Source organism: Epinephelus lanceolatus, chromosome 11, assembly GCF_041903045.1.
Source record: "Epinephelus lanceolatus isolate andai-2023 chromosome 11, ASM4190304v1, whole genome shotgun sequence".
In the NCBI taxonomy this organism is placed as follows: domain Eukaryota; kingdom Metazoa; phylum Chordata; class Actinopteri; order Perciformes; family Serranidae; genus Epinephelus; species Epinephelus lanceolatus.
Window position 1 is genome coordinate 31793049 of NC_135744.1, and position 15606 is coordinate 31808654.

At 40.2% G+C, this 15606-nt stretch overlaps 3 protein-coding genes across 4 annotated transcripts; all 3 read right to left on the reverse strand.

Moving 5' to 3' along the window:
- Nucleotides 1-660: 660 nt before the first annotated feature.
- LOC144464688 (uncharacterized) lies at nt 661-3662 on the reverse strand. Of its 2 annotated transcripts, XM_078172511.1 has the most exons (6): nt 3191-3662; nt 2887-2970; nt 2327-2410; nt 1596-1679; nt 1315-1443; nt 661-1221 (listed from the first exon to the last, which is right to left on the reverse strand). In XM_078172511.1, exons 1-6 carry the CDS (start codon nt 3528-3530, stop codon nt 941-943), a joined length of 1002 nt encoding a protein of 333 aa, XP_078028637.1. In that variant the 5' UTR covers nt 3531-3662; the 3' UTR covers nt 661-940. The 2 variants fall into 2 exon arrangements, with proteins under 2 accessions (XP_078028637.1, XP_078028638.1); XM_078172512.1 differs by lacking the exon at nt 2887-2970 and having other exon boundaries at nt 3191-3660.
- A 1000-nt stretch (nt 3663-4662) lies between these two features.
- Nucleotides 4663-6556, reverse strand: LOC144464689 (uncharacterized). Its single transcript, XM_078172513.1, has 5 exons — nt 6184-6556; nt 5874-5936; nt 5569-5652; nt 5312-5440; nt 4663-5218 (listed from the first exon to the last, which is right to left on the reverse strand). The coding sequence occupies exons 1-5, from the start codon at nt 6521-6523 to the stop codon at nt 4938-4940; spliced, it is 897 nt and encodes a 298-aa protein (XP_078028639.1). The 5' UTR covers nt 6524-6556; the 3' UTR covers nt 4663-4937.
- A 1118-nt stretch (nt 6557-7674) lies between these two features.
- On the reverse strand, nt 7675-13533 carry LOC144464586 (uncharacterized). Its single transcript, XM_078172088.1, has 5 exons — nt 13061-13533; nt 12557-12640; nt 11825-11908; nt 8305-8433; nt 7675-8211 (listed from the first exon to the last, which is right to left on the reverse strand). Exons 1-5 carry the CDS (start codon nt 13398-13400, stop codon nt 7931-7933), a joined length of 918 nt encoding a protein of 305 aa, XP_078028214.1. The 5' UTR covers nt 13401-13533; the 3' UTR covers nt 7675-7930.
- Between the last annotated feature and the right edge of the window lie 2073 nt (nt 13534-15606).

Consider the following 15606-nt stretch of genomic DNA (forward strand, 5'->3'; position numbering starts at 1 on the left):
GTGGATGGCTCAAGGCTTAACGGAATACTGTACTTGATTTCATCACACGTCAATGATGAGTTGTCAAAATTGCTCCATGTGGTTTATTTGACATGAACACCCATGAGTGTTCAACAAACCATACTTATCTTCCACTAAATTTATTATGATGCAGATCTGAATGCAGGTAAAATAATATATTTAGAGGACTTTGTTGCCTAGGCTGACATGTAGCTCTCCTGTTATTTTGTGGCTGTTTAAGTAAATGAAGTATCTTTGCTATTTATGTTCATGTGCACAGACTGTTAATTGAAATGAAGTTGAATATTTAATGCAATCTCTAATCTTTATGCAAAATGAGAAACACATATTTTTTCCAAGCTTGTATCCTCCCACTGAAGTACTCCAAAGTCTGTGCAAACACTTTGAGGCAGAACTTTCATTACTGGAGGGCAGCATTTCCCTGCTGTATGACATGTATCAGCTGTAGTAAATCAAATGGTAACAAGTGCTCATGATAGCAGGTGTATTCATATTATCTCTGTACTCACAATGACATACACCGGCACATATGGTTGACTGACTGATGTCTGATGAAGTGGGGGGCACATTTTATTGTGTTGATTTGCAATATGACCGGAGCACCAGGAGAAAACCCAGAATTGAATCCAAACAGTCACAGTATGTAACATCAGTGTAGTTTATTCTTAGTTTCTCTGTGAAGACCTACACACAATGAGAGCAGACACAACTTCAATGAGTCTCTGATTTACTTAAATGTTTTCATGTGATGACACAAGAGGGAATTTAGATTCAGATATGATATATGAAGTAAATGTACAGACATTTGTCTTGGAGGCAGCAGTGCAGAGATATATCAGCATCTTCTAAAGAATCACAGTGTATTAGATAACAACAGAGTTTGTGACAAGTCAATCACACATCAGCCTGAACAACATCTTTACAGTGTGAAGAGAAGAGAGCCACTGAAGGTGCTGTGGTTATTTGCATTGTCATAGAGAGAATAGCTTGATGGGAGAACCAGGTGAATTTCATCTCCTGCCATCAGCTCCGAGACAACAGAGTTAGTCAAATAATAAGAATGTCCTTCTCTAATCCACTCATCATTATACATAATGCGCCTGTTGTTCTTGTACAATTGTACACCCATATAACCCTGAAGGTGACCAAACACAGTGAACTGGAAATAGTAGACCCCTTTGACTGGTGCTGTGAAGAAACCTGCAGAGTAAGAGTAGAAAATGAAAAACACTAACAACCAATTTATGTAGATCTATTAGAGCACACATGGTCATGTGGCCTGCAGTATATTACCTGTAGCTGGATTGTAAGCATTGCCAATGTTGGTGAAGACTTTGCTGTATTTCAGTGTGATGTCTGTGTTGTATGGTCCAAGAGTTCCTGCATCAGTCAGAGCTGTGTAAAAGGCCACCTTTGGTCTCTCTGTTAACACAAAATGTCAAAAAGTCAATGTATGACTTGAAATTTTACCTGGACTAAATAAGTCACGCATACATACAGATATGTGTGTGTGTGTGTGTTTTTGTGTGTGTGTGTGTGTGTGTGTGTGTGTGTGTGTGTGTTACAATCATCACCTGCATTTTCTCTCTCCAGCTGGTCAATCCTGGACTTGCTGAGGAGAAGTTCACTCTCACTGCTGCTCAGTCTGGTCTGTAAGTCTGGAGTTAATGCAGTCACAGTGAATTACAGAGCAGAGCAGACTGTTAACATGCACAACAAGACCATCAGCTCAGCTTTCAGGTCATTCACCTGGCTCTCACTGTCCTTCACTCTGGCCTCCATGTTCCTCAGCTCCACCTTGAGCTCCACCACCTTGTCACATGAATCAATGTTCCTACACTGGATCCTTCATATTGTTCTATTATCACTATTGGCTCATTAAGTAAACAAGTGGGTTAACTGCACCTTGTTCAGAATTAAAAAACTCCCACACAACATCTTCCATCATTTATTATTTAACATGTAACACTTAGCTCCCATGATATATCAGCTGATATGTCTCATTCATTCATCATATGTGTTCACAAGAGCACCAAGGACATGACTGTAACCCCTAAAGTCACAATACATTCATCTAAATCTGCACTATCAAAATGGATCTGTTGTAAAACACTGACACATTAAGAGTCACTGTTGTTACTGTAATATTTTGACAGTTTCTTGGCTCTTTTTCCTTTTTAAATAAAATAAATATGAAATTATGCTTAACAATATGTATATGGAACCCTACCACAGGTTAAAATAATTGGATAGAAAATAATAAACCATGAAACTTATTAAACCATCATGTTTGTCAGTGAAATACCTGCATTCACTTTTTCTAGGTCACTTGTTTTGCTCTCAGTGGCAGTCAGTCTAGTTCCCAAAGATATCAAGTCTGTGGCTTGGACTGAAAACAGAAGAAGTTTGATTGTGTGTGTGTTTTATTTTATTTCTAATAAAATGTTGCTAAATTAACCTGTCCATACCATAATGATTTTTAAAGATTTATTCTGGAGCTCATAATAAGTGGACCTGCATTTGTATAGCGCCTTTCTAATCATCTAGTGACCACTCAAAGCGCTTTTTACACTTCGAGTCACATTCACACACACATTCATACACTGGTGGCCGAGGCTACCATACAAGGTGCCACCTGCTACTCAGTTTTAACACACTCACACACCGATGGAACAGCCATCGGGAGCAATTTGGGGTACAGTATCTTGCTCAAGGATACTTCGACATGCAGCCTGGAGGAGCCTGGGATCGAACCGCTGATCTTTCGATTGGTGGACGACCCGCTCTACCTCTGAGCCACAGCCGCCCACGAATAAGTATAATAATGCATAATAAGTGCATCAGTGCACTGACACATTTCATCACCTGCATTTTCTCTCTCCAGCTGGTCAATCCTGGACTTGCTGAGGAGAAGTTCACTCTCACTGCTGCTCAGTCTGGTCTGTAAGTCTGGAGTTAATGCAGTGACAGTGAATTATAGAGCAGAGCAGACTGTTAACATGCACAACGAGTTGTACACAGCATCTTGACCCTCATGTCATCTTTTGACCCAATGCTCAAAAATGTGGTAGCAACAACTGTAAATGTCCAAGACAACATCGCACACTTCAGTCAAACTGTTAACGGACGACATCATCAACTCTCAACAGGAAGAGTAACCAGTCTGTACCAGAGTTCTCTCTCTGCAGCAGCTCCACGTGCACCTTGGTGACCATCAGCTCAGCTTTCAGGTCATTCACCTGGCTCTCACTGTCCTTCACTCTGGCCTCCATGTTCCTCAGCTCCACCTTGAGCTCCACCACCATGTCTCTCAGTGCCCTCACCTCCGCCCAGATGTCAGGGGTGGTTTGCTCTGTTGTCGACTCAGCCGATTCCTCAGCTGCATCTCTTGGAGCTGTCTCCTGAAACTCACTGATCTCACCCACCTGTCCGAGGCCTCCACCTTCCCCCTGAGCCCCTGACCCACTCAGAGCCAGCAGCAGCAACAGCAAACCATCAACAACCCTCATTGTCCACTTACACGTCTTCACAAAGGTACAGTGGTAGAGTTGGCCTGTCTTATGTAGTCTCCAAACTTCAGCTGGCTGAACCAATGGGAAAAACAACAAGTGTTTGTGTTTGATAGTTTGAGTCAAGGCCTCAGATGATTCAATATGATCTCTGTGCTGCTGAGAAAATACAAGCTGCTACAGGCTGCTTTTAGACCTTTGGTGTGTTTATGCAATCCACAGTACTTTGCTAAGTGGAGGGAGATTGAAAAGGCTAAGACAGAGGAATATATATTTCAAGCTGCAATTGGGGAAAAGAGTTCACTGCATAATTTAACTGATTTGAGAAATCTGTGGATTTGTTTGCCACTTAAGTTGTGGAACAAGTTCGTAGCCCAAAATGATTTAAAAGAGGCTGTCAAAATATTGAGATGGTCAGCATATGACCCAGATTTTGCACCTGATAGATTAGATGTAAGATTGAAGGAGTGGATGGCTCAAGGCTTAACGGAATACTGTACTTGATTTCATCACACGTCAATGATGAGTTGTCAAAATTGCTCCATGTGGTTTATTTGACATGAACACCCATGAGTGTTCAACAAACCATACTTATCTTCCACTAAATTTATTATGATGCAGATCTGAATGCAGGTAAAATAATATATTTAGAGGACTTTGTTGCCTAGGCTGACATGTAGCTCTCCTGTTATTTTGTGGCTGTTTAAGTAAATGAAGTATCTTTGCTATTTATGTTCATGTGCACAGACTGTTAATTGAAATGAAGTTGAATATTTAATGCAATCTCTAATCTTTATGCAAAATGAGAAACACATATTTTTTCCAAGCTTGTATCCTCCCACTGAAGTACTCCAAAGTCTGTGCAAACACTTTGAGGCAGAACTTTCCTCACCGGAGGGCAGCATTTCCCTGCTGTATGACATGTATCAGCTGTAGTAAATCAAATGGTAACAAGTGCTCATGATAGCAGGTGTATTCATATTATCTCTGTACTCACAAAGACATACACCGGCACATATGGTTGACTGACTGATGTCTGATGAAGTGGGGGGCACATTTTATTGTGTTGATTTGCAATATGACCGGAGCACCAGGAGAAAACCCAGAATTGAATCCAAACAGTCACAGTATGTAACATCAGTGTAGTTTATTCTTAGTTTCTCTGTGAAGACCTACACACAATGAGAGCAGACACAACTTCAATGAGTCTTTGATTTCCTTAAATGTTTTCATGTGATGACACAAGAGGGAATTTAGATTCAGATATGATATATGAAGTAAACGTACAGACATTTGTTTTGGAGGCAGCAGTGCAGAGATATATCAGCATCTTCTAAAGAATCACAGTGTATTCAATAACAGCAGAGTTTGTGACAAGTCAATCACACATCAGCCTGAACAACATCTTTACAGTGTGAAGAGAAGAGAGCCACTGAAGGTGCTGTGGTTATTTGGACTGTCAACGACAGAACAGCCTGATGGGAGAACCAGGTGAATTTCATCTCCTGTCTTCAGCTCCAAGACAACAGAGTTAGTCAAATACTCAGCACCTCCTTCTTCCTTCCGCTCACCATTATGCATAATTTGCTGGTTGTTCTTGTACAATTGTACACCCATAGAACCTTGAAGGTTACCACACACAGTGAACTGGAGATAGTAGACCCCTTTGACTGGTGCTGTGAAGAAACCTGCAGAGTAAGAGTAGAAAATGAAAAACAGTAACAACCTATTTCTGTAGATCTATTAGACCACACATGATCATGTGACCTGCAGTATATTACCTGTAGCTGGATTGTAAGCATTGCCAATGTTGGTGAAGACTTTGCTGTATTTCAGTGTGATGTCTGTGTTGAATGGTCCAAGAGTTCCTGCATCAGTCAGAGCTGTGTAAAAGGCCACCTTTGGTCTCTCTGTTAACAGAAAAATCAAATTATATCAGTAAAATTGTGTGTGTGTGTGTGTGTGTGTGTGTGTGTGTGTGTGTGTGTGTGTGTGCGTGTGTGTGTGCGTGTGTGTGTGTGTGTGTTACAATCATCACCTGCATTTTCTCTCTCCAGCTGGTCAATCCTGGACTTGCTGAGGAGAAGTTCACTCTCACTGCTGCTCAGTCTGGTCTGTAAGTCTGGAGTTAATGCAGTCACAGTGAATTACAGAGCAGAGCAGACTGTTAACATGCACAACGAGTTATATACAGCATCTTGACCCTCTTGACATCTTTTGACCCAATTCTCAAAAATGTGGTAGCAACTACTGTAAATGTCCATGACAACATCATTCACAGAAGAAACATCAAAATAACAAACTATGAAACTTATTAAACCATCATGTTTGTCAGTGAAATACCTGCAGTCTCTTTTTCTAGGTCACTTATTTTGCTCTTGGTGGCGGTCAGTGTATCTTTTTGATCTGAAAAAGAGAAAAAGGTTGATTTTTGCTTGTGAATGTTTAAATTGATTTCTAAAAGAGTTCAGATAAAACACTGTGCTGTTTTATTCTTCATTAAAATTAGATAAATTATCCTATACATGCCAATTTATGTCTAAAGATTTATTCTGTAGCTCACAATAATTGCATCAGTGCACTGACACACTTCAGTCAAACTGTTAAAGGACGGCATCATCAACTCTCAACAGGAAGAGTAACCAGTCTGTACCAGAGTTCTCTCTCTGCAGCAGCTCCACGTGCACCTTGGTGACCATCAGCTCAGCTTTCAGGTCATTCACCTGGCTCTCACTGTCCTTCACTCTGGCCTCCATGTTCCTCAGCTCCACCTTGAGCTCCACCACCATGTCTCTCAGTGCCCTCACCTCCGCCCAGATGTCAGGGGTGGTTTGCTCTGTGGTCTGCTCGGTTGATTCCTCAGCTGCATCTCTTGGAGCTGTCTCTTGAAACTCACTGATCTCACCCACCTGTCCGAGGCCTCCACCTTCCCCCTGAGCCCCTGACCCACACAGAGCCAGCAGCAACAACAGCAAACCAACAACAACCCTCATTGTCCACTTACACGTCTTCACAAAGGTACAGTGGTAGAGCTGGCCTGTCTTATGTAGTCTCCACACTTCAGCTGGCTGAACCAATGGGAAAAACAACAAGTGTTTTTGTTTGATAGTTTGAGTCAAGGCCTCAGATGATTCAATATGATCTCTGTGCTGCTGAGAAAATACAAGCTGCTACAGGCTGCTTTTAGACCTTTGGTGTGTTTATGCAATCCAGAATACTTTGCCAGGTGGAGGGAGATTGAAGTGGCTAAGACAGAGGAATATCCATTTCAAGGTGCAATTGGGGAAAAGGGTTCACTGCATAATTTAACTGATTTGAGAAATCTGTGGATGTGTTTGCCATTTAAGTTGTGGAACAAGTTCGTAGCCCAAAATGATTTAAAAGAGGCTGTCAAAGTATTGAGATGGTCAGCATATGACCCAGATTTTGCACCTGATAGATTAGATGTGAGATTGAAGGAGTGGATGGCTTAAGGCTTAACGGAATACTGTACTTGATTTCATCACACGTCAATGATGAATTTTCAAAATTGCTCCATGTGGTTTATTTGACATAAACACCCATGAGTGTTCAACAAACCACACTTATTTTCCACTAAATTGATTAGGATGCAGATCTGAATGCAGGTAAATTAATACATTTAGAGGACTTTGTTGCCTAGGCTGACGTGTAGCTCTCCTGTTATTTTGTGGCTGTTTAAGTAAATGAAGTGTTTTCTCTATTTATGTTCATGTGCACAGACTGTTAATTGACATGAAGTTGAATATTTAATGCAATCTCCAATCTTGCATCAAAATGAGAAACACATATTTTTTCCAAGCTTGTATCCTCCCACTGAAGTACTCCAAAGTCTGTGCAAACACTTTGAGGCAGAACTTTCCTCACCGGAGGGCAGCATTTCCCTGCTGTATGACATGTATCAGCTGTAGTAAATCAAATGGTAACAAGTGCTCATGATAGCAGGTGTATTCATATTATCTCTGTACTCACAAAGACATACACCGGCACATATGGTTGACTGACTGATGTTTGATGAAGTGGGGGGCACATTTTATTGTGTTGATTTGCAATACGACTGGAGCACCAGGAGAAAACCCAGAATTGAATCCAAACAGTCACAGTATGTAACATCAGTGTAGTTTATTCATAGTTTCTCTGTGAAGACCTAAACACAATGAGAGCAGACACAACTTCAATGAGTCTTTGATTTCCTTAAATGTTTTCATGTGATGACACAAGAGGGAATTTAGATTCAGATATGATATATGAAGTAAATGTACAGACATTTGTCTTGGAGGCAGCAGTGCAGAGATATATCAGCGTCCTCTAAAGAATCACAGTGTATTCAATAACAACAGAGTTTGTGACAAGTCAATCACACATCAGCCTGAACAACATCTTTACAGTGTGAAGAGAAGAGAGCCACTGAAGGTGCTGTGGTTATTTGGACTGTCAACAACAGAACGGCCTGATGGGAGAACCAGGTGAATTTCATCTCCTGCCATCAGCTCCAAGACAACAGAGTTAGTCAAATACTCAGCACCTCCTTCTTTAATCAACTTGTCATTATACATAATGCTCTTGTTGTTCTTGTACAATTGTATACCTGTATAGCCTCTAAGGTGACCATACAAAGTGAACTGGAGATAGTAGACCCCTTTGACTGGTGCTGTGAAGAAACCTGCAGAGTTAGAATAGAAAATGAAAAACAGTAACAACCTATTTCTGTAGATCTATTAGACCACACATGGTCATGTGGCCTGCAGTATATTACCTGTAGCTGGATTGTAAGCATTGCCAATGTTGGTGAAGACTTTGCTGTATTTCAGTGTGATGTCTGTGTTGTATGGTCCAAGAGTTCCTGCATCAGTCAGAGCTGTGTAAAAGGCCACCTTTGGTCTCTCTGTTAACAGAAAAACGTAAATTATGTAATTAGAGAGAGTGTGTGTGTGTGTGTGTGTGTGTGTGTGTGTGTGTGTGTGTGTGGTGCTGTTTGTAAAGTGGCTCACGCTGAAAATAACATCAACATTTTGCCACATTTAGCTTCAAACAATGTTTAAAAAAGTGTTGTGAATTTTTTAATGTCACCTTTTACCACATTTACAGCAATATTTGTTAACTTAGAAATATATTAAATAGTTAAATCTAAATATTAAATGTGGCACCTAAATGTTATATGTTAAATCTAATTATTAAATCTAAATCTAAATATTAAATCTAAATGTTAAATCTTAATATTAAATCTAAATCTAAATGTTAAATCTAAATGCTAAATCTAAATGTTAAATGTTAAATCTAAATGCTAAATCTAAATCTAAATGTTAAATCTAAATGCTAAATATAAATCTAAATCTAAATATTAAATCTAAATGCTAAATCTAAATCTAAATGTTAAATCTAAATATTAAATCTAAATCTAAATGTTAAATCTAAATGTTAAATGTTAAATCTAAATGTTCTGGGTGAAACTAAATATTTAGCTAATATGCAAATTCACACTGCCGGTCACCGGAAGTAACAAAATAAAAGCTTGAGATGGTCAGACTGTGTTTATAGAATCAAATAACGAATTAAAACCAACTTATCGGGGGAAATGGACATACATTAGTGTGATAATAACTACCTAAAATAACAAGAAACATGTTTGGAGAATTTTTATTTGATGTGTACTTTGAGTTGTTAGTGTCCCTTTGCAGGGAATCAGCTTGTTGTTTACAAATACTTCCGGGTAGAATACCAGCGGAGTTTAGCTACATATACAGTACAGGCCAAAAGTTTGGACACACCTTCTCATTCAATACGTTTTCTTTATTTTCATGACTATTTACATTGTAGATTCTCACTGAAGGCATCAAAACTATGAATGAACACATGTGGAGTTATGTACTTAACAAAAAAAGGTGAAATAACTGAAAACATGTTTTATATTCTAGTTTCTTCAAAATAGCCACCCTTTGCTCTGATTACTGCTTTGCACACTCTTGGCATTCTCTCCTTGAGCTTCAAGAGGTAGTCACCTGAAATGGTTTTCCAACAGTCTTGAAGGAGTTCCCAGAGGTGTTTAGCACTTGTTGGCCCCTTTGCCTTCACTCTGCGGTCCAGCTCACCCCAAACCATCTCGATTGGGTTCAGGTCCGGTGACTGTGGAGGCCAGGTCATCTGCCGCAGCACTCCATCACTCTCCTTCTTGGTCAAATAGCCCTTACACAGCCTGGAGGTGTGTTTGGGGTCATTGTCCTGTTGAAAAATAAATGATGGTCCAACTAAACGCAAACCGGATGGGATGGCATGTCGCTGCAGGATGCTGTGGTAGCCATGCTGGTTCAGTGTGCCTTCAATTTTGAATAAATCCCCAACAGTGTCACCAGCAAAACACCCCCACACCATCACACCTCCTCCTCCATGCTTCACAGTGGGAACCAGGCATGTGGAATCCATCCGTTCACCTTTTCTGCGTCTCACAAAGACACGGCAGTTGGAACCAAAGATCTCAGATTTGGACTCATCAGACCAAAGCACAGATTTCCACTGGTCTAATGTCCATTCCTTGTGTTTCTTGGCCCAAACAAATCTCTTCTGCTTGTTGCCTCTCCTTAGCAGTGGTTTCCTAGCAGCTATTTGACCATGAAGGCCTGATTCGCGCAGTCTCCTCTTAACAGTTGTTCTAGAGATGGGTCTGCTGCTAGAACTCTGTGTGGCATTCATCTGGTCTCTGATCTGAGCTGCTGTTAACTTGCGATTTCTGAGGCTGGTGACTCGGATGAACTTATCCTCAGAAGCAGAGGTGACTCTTGGTCTTCCTTTCCTGGGTCGGTCCTCATGTATGCCAGTTTCGTTGTAGCGCTTGATGGTTTTTGCGACTCCACTTGGGGACACATTTAAAGTTTTTGCAATTTTCCGGACTGACTGACCTTCATTTCTTAAAGTAATGATGGCCACTCGTTTTTCTTTAGTTAGCTGATTGGTTCTTGCCATAATATGAATTTTAACAGTTATCCAATAGGGCTGTCGGCTGTGTATTAACCTGACTTCTGCACAACACAAATGATGGTCCCAACCCCATTGATAAAGCAAGAAATTCCACTAATTAACCCTGATAAGGCACACCTGTGAAGTGGAAACCATTTCAGGTGACTACCTCTTGAAGCTCATCGAGAGAATGCCAAGAGTGTGCAAAGCAGTAATCAGAGCAAAGGGTGGCTATTTTGAAGAAACTAGAATATAAAACATGTTTTCAGTTATTTCACCTTTTTTTGTTAAGTACATAACTCCACATGTGTTCATTCATAGTTTTGATGCCTTCAGTGAGAATCTACAATGTAAATAGTCATGAAAATAAAGAAAACGCATTGAATGGGAAGGTGTGTCCAAACTTTTGGCCTGTACTGTATATATACATTTATGCACATTATTGATATACCACGTTCAGGATAGATTCATTTCATCTGGCTTTACAATACCTCATAGGGGGATTCTGACGTAATCATCATCATTAAGCATCATTATGTGTATGCCAAATCCACTGACATGTAGCCCACATGTAATATCACAGTAGGACTGCTGTACATCAAATGACCAGCAGATGTCAGTACTCCTAAATGAGCTGTTCAACAGGGCTTTGTGTGATCGGCCTTTTGGCGAAGCAATCCGCCTGAAAGATTCGACACATTCAAGGGCTTCATCACACCATCACTAGTTATTATCACGCTAATGTATGTTCAAGTGTCCATTTCCCCCGATAAGTTGGTTTTAATTCGTTATTTGATTCTATAAACACAGTCTGACCATCTCAAGCTTTTATTTTGGTACTTCGGTGATCTGCAGTGTGAATTTGCATGTTAGCTTAATATTTAGCTTCACCCAAAACATTTAGATTTAACATTTAGATTTAGATTTAGCATTTAGATTTAGATTTAATATTTAGATTTAGATTTAGATTTAGCATTTAGATTTAACGTTTAGATTTATATTTATATTTAGCATTTAGATTTAACATTTAGATTTAACATTTATATTTATATTTAGCATTTAGATTTAGATTTAGATTTAGATTTAATATTTAGATTTAACATTTAACATTTAGTTGCCACACTTAATATTTAGATTTAACTATTTAATATATTTCTAAGTTAACAAATATTGCTGTAAATGTGGAAAAAGGTGACGTTAAAAAATTCACAACACTTTTTAAAACATTGTTTGAAGCTAAATGTGGCAAAATGTTGATGTTATTTTCAGCGTGAGCCACCCCATATGTGTGTGTGTGCACGCGCGCAAGAAGATACAATCATCACCTGCATTTTCTCTCTCCAGCTGGTCAATCCTGGACTTGCTGAGGAGAAGTTCACTCTCACTGCTGCTCAGTCTGGTCTGTAAGTCTGGAGTTAATGCAGTCACAGTGAATTACAGAGCAGAGCAGACTGTTAACATGCACAACAAGACCATCAGCTCAGCTTTCAGGTCATTCACCTGGCTCTCACTGTCCTTCACTCTGGCCTCCATGTTCCTCAGCTCCACCTTGATCTCCACCACCTTGTCACATGAATCAGTGTTCCTACACTGGATCCTTCATATTGCTTTATTATCACCATTGGCTCATTAAGTAAACAAGTGGGTTAACTGCATCTTGTTCAGAATAAAAAAGCTCCCACACAACATCTTCCATCATTTATTATTTAACATGTAACACTTAGCTCCCATGTTATATCAGCTGATATGTCTCATTTATTCATCATATGTGTTCACAAGAGCACCAAGGACATAACTGTAACCCCTAAAGTCACAATACATTCATCTAAATCTGCACGATAAAAATGGATCTGTTGTAAAACACTGACACATTAAGAGTCACTGTTGTTATATGTAATATTTTGACAGTTTCTTGGCTCTTTTTCCTTTTTAAATAAACTAAACATGAAATTATGCTTAACAATATGTATATGGAACCCTACCACAGGTTAAAATAATTAGATAGAAAATAACAAACCATGAAACTTATTAAACCATCATGTTTGTCAGTGAAATACCTGCATTCACTTTTTCTAGGTCACTTGTTTTGCTCTCGGTGGCAGTCAGTCTAGTTTCCAAAGATATCAGGTCTGTGGCTTGGACTGAAAACAGAAGTTTTATTTTGTTGCTAAATTAACCTGTCCATACCATAATGATTTTTAAAGATTAATTCTGGAGCTCATATTAAGTGCATCAGTGCACTGACACATTTCATCACCTGCATTTTCTCTCTCCAGCTGGTCAATCCTGGACTTGCTGAGGAGAAGTTTACTCTCACTGCTGCTCAGTCTGGTCTGTAAGTCCGGAGTTAATGCAGTGACAGTGAATTACAGAACAGAGCAGACTGTTAACATGTACAACAAGTTATATACAGTATCCTGACTTTCATGTCACATTTTGACCCAATTCTTAAAAATGTGGTAGCAACTACTGTAAATGTCCATGACAACATCACACACTTCAGTCAAACTGTTAAAGGACGGCATCATCAACTCTCAACAGGAAGAGTAACCAGTCTGTACCAGAGTTCTCTTTCTGCAGCAGCTCCACGTGCACCTTGGTGACCATCAACTCAGCTTTCAGGTCATTCACCTGGCTCTCATTGTCCTTCACTCTGGCCTCCATGTTCCTCAGCTCCACCTTGAGCTCCACCACCATGTCTCTCAGTGCCCTCACCTCCGCCCAGATGTCAGGGGTGGTTTGCTCTGTGGTCTGCTTGGTTGACTCCTCAGCTGCATCTCTTGGAGCTGTCTCCTGAAACTCACTGATCTCACCCACCTGTCTGAGGCCTCCACCCTCCCCCTGAGCCCCTGACCCACACAGAGCCAGCAGCAACAACAGCAAACCAACAACAACCCTCATTGTCCACTTACACGTCTTCACAAAGGTACAGTGGTAGAGTCGGTCTGTCTTATGTAGTCTCCAAACTTCAGCTGGCTGAACCAATGGGAAAAACAACAAGTGTTTGTGTTTGATAGTTTGAGTCAAGGCCTCAGATGATTCAATATGATCTCTGTGCTGCTGAGAAAATACAAGCTGCTACAGGCTGCTGCAACACTTTGATGTGTTTATGCAATCCAGAATACTTTGCTAGGTGGAAGGAGATTGAGGTTGCTAAAACAGAGGAATATCCATTTCAAGCTGCAATTGGGGAAAAGGGTTCACTGGATAATTTAACTGATTTGAGAAATCTGTGGATTTGTTGTTCGTAGCCCAAAATGATTTAAAAGAGGCTGTCAAAGTATTGAGATGGTCAGCATATGACCCAGATTTTGCACCTGATAGATTAGATGTAAGATTGAAGGAGTGGATGGCCCAAGGCTTAACAGAATAGAAGAAGAAGAAGAAGATTTATTTATAAAGCACATTTCATACAGAAAGCAACACAATGTGCTTCACAGAAGACATGTATAAAAACATAAAATATGAGCACATATTTACAAGCAAGCAGACAGACAACAAACAAGAACATGAATGTATGCAAGCGTACATGGATGCATGTTATTTAAAGTGCATAGTGATTCTAGTATTTAGTGACAGTTAAAAACAATACCAATTAACAGGCTAGTTAAAAACAGTGGTAAAAAGAAATGTCTTAAGTTTACTTTGAAAAGAGCTCAGTGTTGGCGCATTTCTGACATTGCTTGGAAGGGCATTCCATCTGCTAGGAGCATAGCAGCTGAATGCTGCCTCTCCAGCTTTAGTGCGCACATGGGGAACAACGAGGAGACCATTAGCTGATGTCCTGAGAGTTCTCATTGGCTCATATGGCACAAGTAATTCTTTAATATAATTTGGGGCAAGGCCATTCAGTGCCTTATATGCAATAAGAAGAATTTTAAATTCAATTCTGGCCTTCAATGGGAGCCAGTGTAAGGACTGAAGAACTGGGGAGATGTGTGTATATTTCTTAGTTCTGGTTGAAATACGTGCAGCAGCATTTTGAATAAGTTGCAGTCGTTTGATGGATTTTTGAGGGAGTCTGGAAAAGAGGCTATTGCAATAATCGAGTCTGCTTGTTACAAATGCGTGAACCAGTTTTTCAGCATCTGAATTTGTCAGAAAATCTGGGATTTTTGAGATGTTTTTCAAATGGAAGAAGGATGATCTTGTGACATTGTTAATGTGAAAGTGAAAGTTAAGATCAGCATCAATGACAACACCAAGATTTCTGGCATGTTCTTTGCACTTGAGAGCAGATGAACGAAGAATGGCTGAGATTTCCTGTCTTTTTGCTTTTGGACCTATCATAATGATTTCTGTTTTATCATTGTTTAGCTGGAGGAAATTTTGGTTCATCCATGTATTAATGTCATCGATGCATTTGAGTAGTGTTTCCACAGGGCTCAAATCATCAGGAGAGAGGGAGATATAAAGTTGTGTATCATCTGCATAATTATGGTATTGTATTAGCCTGAGTGTCAGACTGAAGCTCCCAGAACCTTCAGTCTGACATCACTTCCATTGAAGGCGATTTACAAGGGGGAGGGAATTTGATTTTTCCCTAACCAATCAGTAGAGATCAGTGACTCACCCAGAATCTGACATCATTAGTATCCATGCATCGGGGGTGCCAAAAACAAGTGAGCATTGCCTGTTTAAAATGTCTCCGTCATCGTGCACGCCCAGCTGCATCGCCGTTAAATCCAGTTTAGCAGCTTCCTTAATTTGGTCCTCCATTAACGCGAGTAGTGGCAAAATACCTCGATAGCATCGTTAATGTGGTCTGTAGGATCTGTAGCGGTCGCCATTGTTGCTATCCTCACCAGTTACCCACCGGCGTACAACTTGACATCAGCGTGGCGCTGATTGGCTAATCGCTAGACCCGCCCCCACCCCCGGCGTTCATTGGTCCGTCCATCGTTTGGACGAGATAAATCGCAAATTCAATGCAGTATGCCAGACCAGAGATGCAAGCCTACTCAGTTGAGTGGGCGGGGTCTATGGTCTGGAACCAGGCTAGTATTGTATATTATGATTCTGTATAATGTGCCCAAGCGGAAGCATGTATAAATTAAACAGGAGTGGACCAAGGATTGAGCCCTGTGGAACCCCACAGGTCACAGCA